This window comes from Sprattus sprattus (genome assembly GCF_963457725.1).
Source record: "Sprattus sprattus genome assembly, chromosome: 2".
In the NCBI taxonomy this organism is placed as follows: domain Eukaryota; kingdom Metazoa; phylum Chordata; class Actinopteri; order Clupeiformes; family Clupeidae; genus Sprattus; species Sprattus sprattus.
Window position 1 is genome coordinate 47,100,024 of NC_137921.1, and position 14,038 is coordinate 47,114,061.

The 14,038-nt window shown below is 39.5% G+C and overlaps 1 protein-coding gene across 1 annotated transcript; it reads right to left on the reverse strand.

The window, feature by feature from the left end:
- Positions 1-5,198: 5,198 nt before the first annotated feature.
- On the reverse strand, positions 5,199-9,794 carry LOC308382719 (N-acetyllactosaminide beta-1,3-N-acetylglucosaminyltransferase 3-like; the record flags this gene model as incomplete). Its single annotated transcript, XM_080860248.1, has 2 exons — positions 9,636-9,794; positions 5,199-6,369 (listed from the first exon to the last, which is right to left on the reverse strand). Exon 2 carries the CDS (start codon positions 6,363-6,365, stop codon positions 5,199-5,201), a length of 1,167 nt encoding a protein of 388 aa, XP_080716374.1. The 5' UTR covers positions 6,366-6,369; positions 9,636-9,794.
- Between the last annotated feature and the right edge of the window lie 4,244 nt (positions 9,795-14,038).

The window sequence follows — 14,038 nt, forward strand, 5'->3', positions numbered from 1 at the left end:
CCGGAAGAATAGAAATGAACTGTCTAAGATAATTTGCAGACCATTTCTATTGTTCAAAGTGAAAAAAAAAGGTAATGTATGTGCCCAGGGTGAGGTATGTCACTCCCAGCTCACACAAGTTGCATGGACTGACTGTCCAGACCTTGACTTTGTAGACCTTAAAAATATTTAATTTTTATATAATAACACTGAGCATTATAGTTAGGCTAAATGAGAAGTAATATTACATAGCTGAATTATTCACATAGAGTGACATTTTATATCAAAGACAGAGAATGATAAAGAATCATTAACAACGTATACTATACAAAAATCTCCTTTGGGGCCAGGACGTGAAGATGCGGAGTGTGAAAAGACGTATATGGTTGCTCATCTGAAATGTGTCAAAAGAAGATAACAATTTGAAATCATCAACAGCATAAATTACCCCATTGGGACTGTGAGAAATTGACAAAATGACAAAAGACAAAATTCTATACACAAAAAGAAAAGCAAACTCTCTTTACTTTTCAAAATGCAAATGATGTTTTCAAGCGCTTAGACCCATAGACATGTATACGTAGACGCCGCCTCCACTGCTTCTCGGCGAAACGCGTCACCGCCATATTGTTACAGGAGCTCTCTGACGTCAGAGGTCTGTCAAACGTGTCAAACAACCGCAAGTTGCCAGGAGCTGCGGTTTATCTGGATACAAATCACGATAACCTTTTACATTTCGCAACCAATTTCATGGAGTATTCAAGGGTTTATGCTCTACGTGAAGTGTGTGAAAAAGATTTGCCTCTACATTACTTTGAATCTCGCTAGTTAAATCGCCAGTCATTCATGTGCATGGGTCTATGATAAACGCACACCTGTCTTGCACAGCTCGTGCACTTTGAAAATACTGAGAAGATCTATAAACTATCGAAATAGTGCTTCTTTAGTTACTACGTATTGACCATCATTAAGAGAAAGAGCATACATCAAATAGTGAGAAACTGGCAGTCAGTGTGTTTTTCATAGTTGAATAGTTCCTTTTCAAGTATGTGCATTAAGAAACCTTGAACAGTGCAATTGGCAATACACAGTTATTTCACAAATCAACATTACAAAAAAAGCTATATATTTCTATAGCAGTAAAAATATACACATCTCAATATATACATACACATCTCAATAGTTGAACTGTAATATAAATAACATAGCATATATATAATACAATATAATATAATGACTCAGTATAATGTGCAATGGAATAACATATGATATATATAATATGTGATACAATATAATATAATGTAATATATTTTAAGTATAGGTATATATTCATATTATAAAATATATATATATATATATATATATTTGTACATTTGTACAATTTGACATATACAATCATGCTCATAACATTTTCAGATCTATGCAGTGCAATTGACACAATATAGAATTTCACACAATATATGATATAATATAATAATTTAATCTAGGCTAGAACCCTTTAAAAAGTATCGTCTTGCTGAGCTTTTTTCGACTGTTGCCAGTGTGAAATTGCAGCGTGCTCAGTTTTGCAATGTGGTGCAGCCTGATTTTGTGGAATATGAATATATACCTATACTTAAAATATATTATATTATATTGTATCACATATTATATATATCATATATATGTTATTCCATTGCACATTATACTGAGTCATTCATTTCTTAATGCACAGTCATTCATTTCTTAATGCACATACTTGAAAAGGAACTATTAAACTATGAAAAACACACTGACTGCCAGTATTTCACTATTTGATGTATGCTCTTTCTCTTAATGATGGTCAATACGTAGTAACTAAAGAAGCACTATTTCGATAGTTTATAGAGCTTCTCAGTATTTTCAAAGTGCACGAGCTGTGCAAGAAAGGTGCGCGTTTATCATAGACCCATGCACATGAATGACTGGCGATTTAACTAGCGAGATTCAAAGTAATGTAGAGGCAAATCTTTTTCACACACTTCACGTAGAGCACAAACCCTTGAATACTCCATGAAATTGGTTGCGAAATGTAAAAGGTTATCGTGATTTGTATCCAGATAAACCGCAGCTCCTGGCAACTTGCGGTTGTTTGACACGTTTGACAGACCTCTGGCGTCAGAGAGCTCCTGTAACAATATGGCGGCGACGCGTTTCGCCGAGGCAACGGGCTGAAGCAGTGGAGGCGGCGTCTACCTATACATGTCTATGCTTAGACCTATCACCTTGTGAGCATGTAACCAAGTGAGACTCTCTGAGGGTTGGGGGAGGGGGAGAGAGAAAATGGCAGTCAATAGGGACAATGAGGAAATGTCTCTGTCTGTTGCATGACAGCAGCATATGGCACATTACTCAAACTTCTACGAGTGCAAAGATGTCATTAGAGTTTACAACATACAGCAAAAGTAAAGCTTGGTAATTATAGCACATTTTAAAGTAGGGTCACTTCTGGGGCTGCAATAGACCAAAAATAAACATCTGACATTACCTCTTCAGTATCAGAGAAAAAATATTGCTGCTTACACACTAAATCAAGGTAATGGATCTAAAAAGATACTAAAAATGCTTTGTTGCTCCAGCTGTACCCTATCAGACATAAGCACTGTACCTTATCATTGGTACATTTTTGTACCTTCTTGTCTGTACCTCTAAAAGAGAATGGTACTGGTACAAGGTACTGATCAGGTACTGGTACAAAAATGTACCCATGGGAAAGGTACAAAATGGCACCTAATGCGGTACAGCTGTAGCGACATTTACGAGGCAAAAGTATACCTTAAATTTAGAGACAAAAACATTTACAATTATTCACCTAAATGTATTTATTTAAAGAAGTCACAATACGTTTACATATTTTAACAAATACATTTCTTATTTTCCAGTGAAATCACTTCTCATAGTCCTTTTCATAAAACTGCTGCTGTGTAGTGGTTCACATTATCTTTTGCTGGGGTCTGGAGGACAGCTTGAAACTGGATTTGCATTTCCTTAAGCAAATATAAATGCGTGCAAAAAAAAAAAAAGAATCACAATATGAAGAAGAAGTTAAGAACATTCAACGTAATTTAATGACAGACAAAGGAGAGGGAAGGCAAACAGGAATAGGAGAGAGAGTTGTAAAGACTGATAGATTGAAAGATACAGAGAGAGTTGCTGTTTGAGAGGGTAAAGGGGGAGGGAGGACTTCTCTCGCTTCATTCACTAACTTTACACTGATATCAGAGTAAGTACTTGCTCCATTGATGTCAAATTATCTCTATCAGGAATGTTTAATGTCTATGTGACATGTGAAATAGGTTGCGGTTACACTGCATGTCTTGATGCCCAGTTCCGATTTTTCACCCCCTATTCACCTCTACTTTTAAAAGTGACCCATATCCGATTCCTGTGTTTACACACTTGAATTAACCCGCATGCGCACACTATCCTGCATCTATTTTTGACAGGAGGCCAATGCAGAAAGGCAGTTGGTTGAGTAAAGAAGCACATCCTTGTACATGTTATTTATTGATAACAAGTAACGTACACCTTAAATGTTCCTGGCATACAGCAAACTTCCGGTCATTTTTTCAAAAAACGTTGAAAATCTACAGGGTTTAACGTTAACATATCAAAACGTTCTCTATTATTTCTCCTCCCAGCACCTACAGCAGGACCGAGTCTAACTGAAATGTGTTCGTGCCGTGACATTTATGTCACAGATGTAAGTAACCTGTGGTTTGTGCATAACCACTCCGGATATATAAGAAAACACGTCTTGACTCAGGATCTTTTGGGTATTAACAATATGTCTGTATATTATTATGCTCTGTATTTGTTGCGGTTCATAAAAAGTACCCAATCAAAATATCTCCAAATACATGCTTCTCAATAATTTGCCGCATCATTTGCGTGTACCTTTAGCTTCAAAACCAGTCTACAACTATGTACCCTTTGCTGTCTGTGATATTGTACCTTTAAACAACTTAAACAAGTCCATGATTATCACTTGAGAACCATTTCCGTAATATTTCTGACCACTGTACCGTCAGAAATGATAGGCCCACCCCTGTGTGTTTATGCCTACTATGAACAGGTTTTGTTGCCATGTAATGCAATTGAAGTTTAAGATAGTTGAGCTCGTTGTCACTGATAATCTTTTCACTGTAGTGTGAGGTCCCTGTAAATCTTTCCTTTTGTGACTCACCTGCCTCACCTGCAATCATAGAATCCTGACATTATGTAAGTCAGCTCATATTGCTCACCCAGACATGTGTAGATGTTTTGAAACTTAGAAAGCATTGCATTGTTTATTTTTTGGTGTATCGCTGTATCAATAGGAATCATCAGCTATACATTTTGAAGCAATTGTTTCAAAGGGTATGGCATCGACCTAATCTATATCTGTCCTCATAAGACAAAGCTCACATGGATATGAACACTGCATTCATGTTGATGGGAAAGAATCCAGTGCAATGCATCGTTGCAGTTTCAACATTCTGTCAATAAACTAAAGACCTGAAGTAACATTGAGTAAGGTTATTACTCTTGAGTAGGGCTTTATTTTACTGCCGGCTTTTCAAAGAGAGAAACAAGAAGTGAGTCCCCATAATTAATTTGAGATCAATTATACATATACATATATATTAAATAGCAGAACATTCTTCAGATTGTCTGTCCAAAACAGCAAAACGACTTCTTTACCACCATCTTACCCCACCCTGAACATCAGACATTTCAAAAAAGATCAACCCATGGGGATTCAGATGATTGTCAATCCATTACCTTAATGTAATGTTGGCATATCCACCATTCTCTGTACAGAGTATAATTGACATTGAACCTGTCCAACATGCACCAAACAATTAACAGCTCACTCTTAAATTGCACATAGAATAGAACCGATCATTATCACAGATCAATAAAACATTAACTGATTTAACCTTCATTAACATTAACTGAATTATTAACTTCAGCTTCCACACAAAGTGAGACCACAATGAGTGTACAAATCAGTTACATTTCTCTCCAATGATTTTCATTGTACAAAATCTGTCATCCAGTCATACTGTCCATGACATTCGTCCAAATCAGGATTGACATCCATAATCTTGAGCCTAGTCCAAGACATTTATTACTGATTATCATTTGATTCAATCAAACATTATTAAGTCCCCCCAAAGAGAAAAATGGAGATAAAATAAATAAAATCTGGGCTGTCATTAAAGTTGCGAGACCTGCGAACCGTCGCATTTCAGATTGGGTTCATTTATCCGGTTCCACATGAGGTATATCTGGTGTGGCAAGAATCTGTGGACCAGGAGAATCTCCCGGTAGTAGCAGGGGTGAAAGGGGTCCACCTTGGACGAGGGCACAGGGAGCCCCGCTGTTCTGACCCCAAAATGAGACACCGGCTCCAGACCTGCCTTCTGTAGACACATGCCCATGTAGACGTCATCAATGGGCAACAGGGTGATGGAGTGTGACATCTTGTATATAATGCGCAGTGTGTAGCCAGAGAGAATGAACCCCCCACCTCCACAGTACGGAGGATAGGACTCGGACTCCTGCACCTGCACGGGCACATAGTACTTGCTCCACGTCTCGCGGATGGGGCCCACCCACCGGATCAGGTGGCCCACGTACAGGTGCTTGTTGCCGTCATTGTCGTCTGGCAAATCACGCAGGTACTCCACCATGTTGTTGGTGTTGGCAAAGATGTCATCGTCACCGTTGAGCATGAAGTGGGCGCCGGGGCAGCGTTGCTCCATCCACTCCATGAAGAGCACCTGCTTGAGGGTGAGGTTGTAGAAGGTGTCGTCGAAGTCCCACTGCAGCACGTCGTTGTACTGCTGGTTCTCCAGCTGCAGCATCTTGTTGAGCCGCTGCCGCTCAAAACCCGTGTCCGCCACACCGGAGATGAAGATGCGGCGGATCCACTTGCCCCGGTGCTGCCGCTCCTCCGCCCACGTCTTGCGCAGCACCTCCCGCCGGTCGTAGTTGGGCGGCGAGCTCTTGATGACCAGCAGCAGGAAGACGTCGGATGAGCCCTGCGGCCCGCCGCACTTGTCTGGAACGTCCAGCAGTTTGGGGAAATGGCGGCAGTGTCGGTAGAACAGGAAGTTCTGAATGTGCTGCGGTAGCGAGGCAAAACCAGTCACGTTGACCATGGAGTCATTGCGATCGCAGGCTGGCTTCGGCAGGTTCTGAGCAAGGGCTGGGTCCAGGACGTCATCAACGGGGGAATGAGTCACATCTTGCTTCTGTACACTGTGGAGCTCCCTTAGGGAGAGGTCTTCGGGGGAGTTGTCCTTGTTCAAAATGACTACCAGGCAAAGGGTAGTAAGCACTAAAGCTGCAGCACAAATGCTGCGCAAAGATATCCTCATTGCTCTGTAGGAAAGAAAATAACAAGTTAGGTCAAATAGCAGTTATCACAAGTCTGTGAGTTTCTGTGTGTGTGTGTGTGTATGGGTAGGTGTCTGAGTAAATGAAAGGGGCCTTCTCTACAATAACATACAGCTTGTTAAAAAAAATGAATGTTTGTAAATGGCACTGTCAATCCTATATTAATCAAAATCAGACCTTAAGAATTTAGTATGCAAATAATCATATGTAAGTCAGCTAGCTATAGCATTTAATTGTTCACTCGCAAGCTTTCCCTGCTTGTAAATGACGCTGCACACAGTGCAGTGACAGACACAGCCACCATTGAGCATGTGAGTGCACTGAATATGTAAGCACAAAGGGTGTGGCAACACACCGTTACACTTAATGTTACTCTCCTGAGGGAAATATCTACATTCAAAAGAGTATTCTTTTCAGTGGAATCAATATTCTTGATTTCAAAAACTTTTTTGTTAGTTATAAAAAAAGAAATAAACAGAAGACAAGCCCAAGGCAAACATGACTAACTGTTATGATAAATCACAATCATAAGATGAGTGAAAACCTAAGTCTCGGGACGCCTCCATAAGCAGATAAGGATTGTGATTTATCATAACAGATAGTCGTGTTTGCCTTGGGCTTGTTTTTTGTTTAGGTTTAGTAAGGGAGATTGGCATTGGTAGGTTTGGAGAGATTGGCTTTGGTAGGTTGGTGAGGTATCTAGATATTACGATTCCATGGGTGTCAAAAAATGTGTTTCTTTTTTATTCCTATGTAGCCTATATTATGAATGTGTTTTGTTCCTTGAGTTTGCTTTGGCAATGCTTTTAGTCAAGTTTGAACCTTTACATCACAGGATAGTGGCTAGTGATGTGCTAGTTTTTTGCATTGAACATCATTTGCTAGGTGGCATTACGCCACAAACGAGTTTTAATGAGCTAGGGTCATGCGCCTGAGCCGTTCCACCTTCAGGGGGCGCTGGCACTAGGGACATGCTCACCTAGGGCCACAAACCTTATACTGCACATCAGCCAAGTGGGGCTACAATCGCGGAACATTTTATGTGGATCAGTCTAAGTGAAGTAGTAAGTTTTGCTTCAATATTACTTGGTTTGTTACTGGAGCTTTTTAACAAGGCCAACCAGCAGGCTTTGCACAATGGTTTTAGTGATGTTTAAGATGAGAGCATTCGGCATTAGTAAAGATCCATTAGCCTTCACATCATCGCGCTATGGCTTACATGGCCAATATGTAAGGTCTATCCAAGTGCAACTTATATGGGCCAACATATTACTGGGATTACTACACAGAATCCACATCATAAAAAATACAAATGGCATGCACAAAAGTCACACCAGTTACCCCAAAGTCACACCAGTTACACCAAAGTCAAACAAATTCACACCAAAGAGCAGCTCTAACAAGCCAAACTGACATTGTTTGCCACGTGGTTGTTAACAAACAGAGCACAAAGAAAAGGCTATCAGTATTTATATACTGGGAAAACCCACTTCAAATTTTAATGTCCGCATTCTATAACAACTAGGCCTAATAGAGAGAAAGGAAAGGAGAGGAGAACATTTACAAATATTAGCTTATGTTGGGTGCGACAACTTTATCCATTAACAATGTTTTCTTAAAATGTTTTTTTTTTTTTTTATAAGAACCATCACTTCCTACTCTAAGCATGCAGGAAGTAGTAGTGTGTGGTTATTGCACAAAACTGTTCAGGCAACATGCAACAGTGGATAAGTCAGTAGTTGACAATAATTAGTTAACATATCTGTCACCATTTTAAGCAGTAATGTAATATAGTTTTGATGGCTCGAACATGGGGAATGAGGGAAATACTATGGGATAACAGATTATTGTTTGATACTTTTTGAACATCATTCTCCAGCAGACAGGCTGTGGGGATTTTACTTACTGAAAAAACACTCATCACTCTTCTTACCGTTATTATACCCAATGTAAGACATTTATTATCAGAAACTGCACACTGCTTTGACTACAAATCACCCAAATGTGTCTGCACACTACCTCGGATACGAAAATATTTTTATTCTGCTCACCATCCTCATTAGGATTCACTGAGCAGTTTGATAGCCAACTCGGTCGCCTTCATTTGGCAATCAATAGCAAACAGCACTTCCTAACGTCAGTAACATTCAATCTACTACTGCGTAGGCCTATCAATCCAAACAGTTTTACTGGCATGGGCATGCGGGCTTACTTAAAATTAGGGCAGAGACGCTGGATGGGATCAGAAAAGTGACGAATGGAAAGTTATCCCATTTCTTATTTCTTTGGCCTCATACCAAATGGAGTCATGTCTGCCCTTAGCTGGAGTGCCCTAACAGGAATTGAGCTGTGAATGCCGGCTAGGCGCTGCCCAACTTAAAACTTAGGTTATGTCATAGAACATTTTAAATAGGTTTTGAGGTGTTTGAGACCTTATTTTCTCATTGATACATATGTCACTGGAACAGTTACAGTGGTTAAATCACAGGGCGAAGATACAAGTCAAATGTAGGCTAGGGTACAACTTTAGTCTTTAACACAGACTATACCACAGACAGTTACCTTCCACTGATAACTGATAGTAGCAGCTAAATAGTATACAATCTGTGTACGGCCAAAGTACATCGTTCGTTATCTGGTACAGAGAAAGCGAAACACGTTGGTAAATGTCAGAGGAACAGGAAATGTTGGGTGTGTAGTCTGACAATAAGTGCCTAGTTTTCTTGACATGCTTACGCTATTTAGCACGAGCGGTCTATTGACAATTATACTGTATTATTAGCCTAGCAAATACAAAAGAAAACAATGAAAACAAAAATGTGTTTTGGGGAATTTTGTTTGTGTGTTTCTTTCTTAATTGAATTGCCGAGTTTAAAGAAAATCGTCAGAAACATTAAGCTCACCAGAATACATATAAATCAGGACAGCAAAACAGATGTCAATAATAGTTTCGACTGTATCAAATGAAAGCACTGGAAACTGGAATGGCACTGGGAACTTTCGATTTCCTGACAGAAAACTCTTTAGCAACATCTTCGCTCACACTTTATCTTTAATGTCTAGACGAACGGAATAGCGTATGGCGGGCATTTTCCGATATAGATGTGGTAAACCTTATCCATCCAATAGTTTTCGGTTCTGTCAACACAAAGCTTAGTTTTAAGGCAGTCGTTTACAACTATATTGCATTGATTGGGCTTTGTAGTCTCAAAACACAAGACAGAGACAGAGCGACTTCAGAGACTACTTACTACCTGTTTCGTAGATGTTGAGGGCTCCTCCAAGCAGTTTCTTTAGAAATTAGTCCTTGATTAATATAGTTGGTTACATTTACATGAAACTTAGGTTAGAACAAACCCAAACTATGACGTTGTTTGTTCCTTTGTCCTGGAGCTTCCTCTGTGAGCATCATCACTGTAATCATCGTGGTCATATTCCTCGTTGAAGCAAACACGAACCCCAATCCCCAAGCGCTCGTTGTTACGCAGTGTAGCGTCCGGGCGCACAAACTCCAAACACGCTCACAGAGAGAGGGGGCGGTTGCAATTGAACAGGGATAGTTTTATGTTTGACACAAGACCACACCAATTTCGTGTAGCAAAGAAAAACTATACTTCCTCTTATATTGTAGGGGACAGCATCAACAGATGTACATTTTACAATTCCATACATTACTAAATCAGTAGCCTATAGTATTGAGATTATACTATAGAGGCGATATTTTTTTCAGAGGCCTAGCATTCTCTAGCTGCTGGAAATGTCATAAAAACAGTATTGCACTTGTATGTACCACACCTATTGTCCTTTAGGTAACATCAAAACGCAAGATGCTGGAAAAGTTATCAAAACCTTAGGTAAAATACAAAAAAGAGAGTTGTTCTATTATGGGGTTGGGAAAACAAAACAAAAATCAGAGAAGGGTACGATATAAAGTGTGAAAGGACATAAAATGATTCATCATGAGGACACATATTCATATGAATAATATGCACAATATAAATGGAAACACTTTGGAGTGTTCTTTGACAGTTTAGATCACTAATTCCAAATAGATATGGGCCTAGTTTCTCTCATAGCCAGAAAGCTTTTCATAGAGGGCCACAAAAGAGCCACTGGGATTGGAAAGATTAAACATACATCAGGTTAATCTACCAACAGTTTTGTGTTGAAGACAAAATTCCCAAAGAGACAGGCATGCAACAGCATGGTGTGTTTATTGTAAACATCAGTGAAAAAAAAATGACACGTCTAACATTTCTGTCAGTCTGTTCTATAGGACTCTGTCAGGTGCTGGCCGAATGGTTGAATGGGTTATGAAAAAAGAGAGAGTGATGATCTGCACTTACTGTGTTTCAGTTTTGGAAATCCTTTTGACATTCTGCTGTCTCTCTGTAGAATCTTCGGCAGAATGGAAAACTATGGAAAACTCCTCTCATGCGGTGCTGGCTGACAAACTTGTAGTGCAAGTCATAAATGCAAATTAAATGGAAATCACCCAAATACATGTGACAGGGGCCACAAAGGCCACTTCACAGTCCTTATTGGAACCATTATCATGGCAATGCAAAGAGAAATTTAATCTGCCATTGATCTTCTACAGAATCAGGTAGCAGCTGCCTTCACCAAAACACATTTTTACTTCTCAGGAAAACTGCACCTTCAATTGATTGCCAAACGACAAAGCAGGGTTGTGCCTTGTCTGTATAGTGCCCTGAGACAAATGTATTGTTTTTCAGCTATATGAATAAAATGTAATTCAGTTGCCATGTTTTTATAGGGAGCCTCAAAAGCTTAAGGCGGTCCTCAAGTAAAGAGAATAAATAGCCCCCCAACTTTAGAAAGCTTGTGCAAGTGGCAGACCTATATGAATAAACGTATTTTATATGCTTCTAATGTAATGCAGTGGATGTTTTATCGGAAATATCATGTTGGCTCAAATTCTGTCCCTCTCCTTCGTGTATCCCCAAGCATGGTTCAAATACTAATCTTTTAAGCAAACCTACCAGGTCCACAACCAAGCCAACAGAACCAGCCTGAGGTGTGTTTCCTGAAAATGTCATTGAACAACTTTCATAGTTAATTGATAGAGAGACCATCATTTTGAACATTCTCTACGCGGTTACCACGGTGGTTGCTCAACTACGCTTTCAGGAAATGCCGTCCTGTCGTAGTGTCACACTATTGGTTCTGTACTCTGACATTTTAGCCTAGTTGTACCGCACAAGAGGGGAACACAATCTTCAATCTGCTTCATAATCTAGTTTGTTGGATGACTGTGAGCAATGATGTACTTTGAAATATGATCAACTTTTACCACTATTGCCTTTCACACGTCTGTGTAATAAGCTGCGACACTGCGTAGGGGAGAGTGGGGTGATTTGTGCCAGCGGGGAACTTGTGCCACCCCCTATTTTTTCCAAAAAGGTGGGATTGGGGTGATTTGTGCCAAAAGGCCTGGGTTAAGTTGTGCCAGTGATCTGTATAGAAACTTCAATTCAATTTGGTCTTCATTTGAATTTCATTTTGTTCTGAAAATGTGTTCATGTAAATTACCTTTAAATAGCTTTGACTCAACTCAACTTTTTTTTCTGATGTGTTCAGGAAGCCTTAGGCCTTGTTTAAGAAAATTGACCTTTGATGTGCTCATGTGGCGCAATAGGCTTGTAGAAAATCGGCCTTTGATGTTGTCAAAAAAACTTTAAATAAACCTTAGATGAGTCATTTTGCATTGAATTTGTCTAGCTTTTATATAGCATCACAGTTTCTTAGATGCAAATATACTGTGTTACTTCAATAATCAATGGCACAATTTACCCCGGGGGCAAGTTGTGCCACGAGACCACTTTTTTCAGAAAGCTATATTTCTTAAAAAATATATTTCAGATCCAAAGTGATTGTTCTCAAGGATGCACCACATTCTGAAATATATGTACATATTTTAATTGGAAGCATTACTGTCATGGACTCGCTTAAAAGTCACTTTAAGTAAAAACTGGCACAACTCACCCCACTCTCCCCTACCGTCTGGCAACAGAGAAGGGGTTTTCAATCGGTGGTCCGCAGCCACCTGGTGGTCGATGAAGGCATAGCAGGTGGTCCCTGATCATGCAGTTAATAATGGAGTTTCACTGTGGGAATCACTATTGAAGAACACATTTTCCGTGTATTAGTTATTGGTTGTGAATAATCAAATGAATTTAAATATATAACATTTAGAAAAGCCAATGTAACTCCCAGGATTCAAATTGTGCCCATCTGGTCGGTCCCCTCAAGAGTCAGGTCTTCAGGTTGCTTCTTAATCAGAATGGTGGTTCCTGGGTCCAGTCAGTTGAAAACCCCTGCTTCATACCTTTAACGTAGCATAAGGAGTTCTGTTCCTAAACTAGCAAGCTAACTACCCTTAAGGCATGCAAAAACCTTGCAAAGACCACAACAGCCCAGCTGACACTAATAGAAGCTTGTCAACACACTAACTGTTGTTTTTTTGCTGTATAGCTTGCAATGTCTTGATGTGAAAGCTTTTCTTCCATTTTTGACAGGGGTTCTTGCCCAGAGCAAATAACTATATAGGGCATATCCTGGATGGCTAGTGGGAAAGACACAGATGTTTATCTGTCCTTCACATGACAATATGCTGTCAAAATGAATTTGAGGATGGTACCAAAACTAGTTGCCTAAAAAAGCATACCTCAAAAAGTGTCAAATTGTTGCATGGTGTAACTTTAAGTGGCAGAGCATGATTGGTCGTGTTACCAGAGAAAAGTGGCTAGACTGGAGCATCCAAACATACAAGTTCATAAACTGAAAGAAACAGAACCCACACCCACACAACAGCAAACAGAGCAGACCATGGTTTATGATGCGATGAACTGAGATGTCAGAAGGTAGCAGCTGTTGTATTATTATTGTCTTATGTAGCATGACTAGTTTCATGCCTTGCTGATGTATGTTAGAATGGTGCCATATTAGGCTGTGTGGTATTACACCAATTGTTTTTTTAAATAACTGTATGCTGGTCTGCCTGTTCAGGAGATGTGGATGCATAACCATAATCATATCAAATCTGAAGAGCACTGAAGCTCTTGACATTTAGTCAGTCTGATAACAGATAGGAGACGTCCGGTGTTTCACAGTATCTCCACAATTTGTCATCTCCTGGTGGTGGTTGTTGTTGTTGTTATTTATGTGTCAATTCTTCCACTCGATCACAATGTGACATGATTTACATGATCTAGAAAACAGTTTAGTCTTCATGGGTTTTGTGTGGCACCTTTCCCTTTGTAAATGAAATGGATTTGTGGTGTCAAACATTTTATTACATTTCTGTGGACATACACTTCCCATAATAACATATCTTTGAAAGCAGCCAATCTGCTCTAAGAGTAGAGTGTTGTTCAGTCTCCAGCGTCACCAAGGTCAACAAGAGACGCTTCATGTTAACAACCGGGGCTACATCTGTCTGTTTTAGATACAGTCAGTTACAAAAAGCTATGCACGTATCAGATATCAGCTGCTCAAAAATGGCAGGGTGTTGTAACTCAAGGTGTTCTGTTATCAGATTTGTACAGAATGTTATGTAGCTTTGTCAAAGATGAATAACTGGTTATGAGTCATCATCTTTGTACTGCATATAGAGCTGTTGGTAAAACGTTAA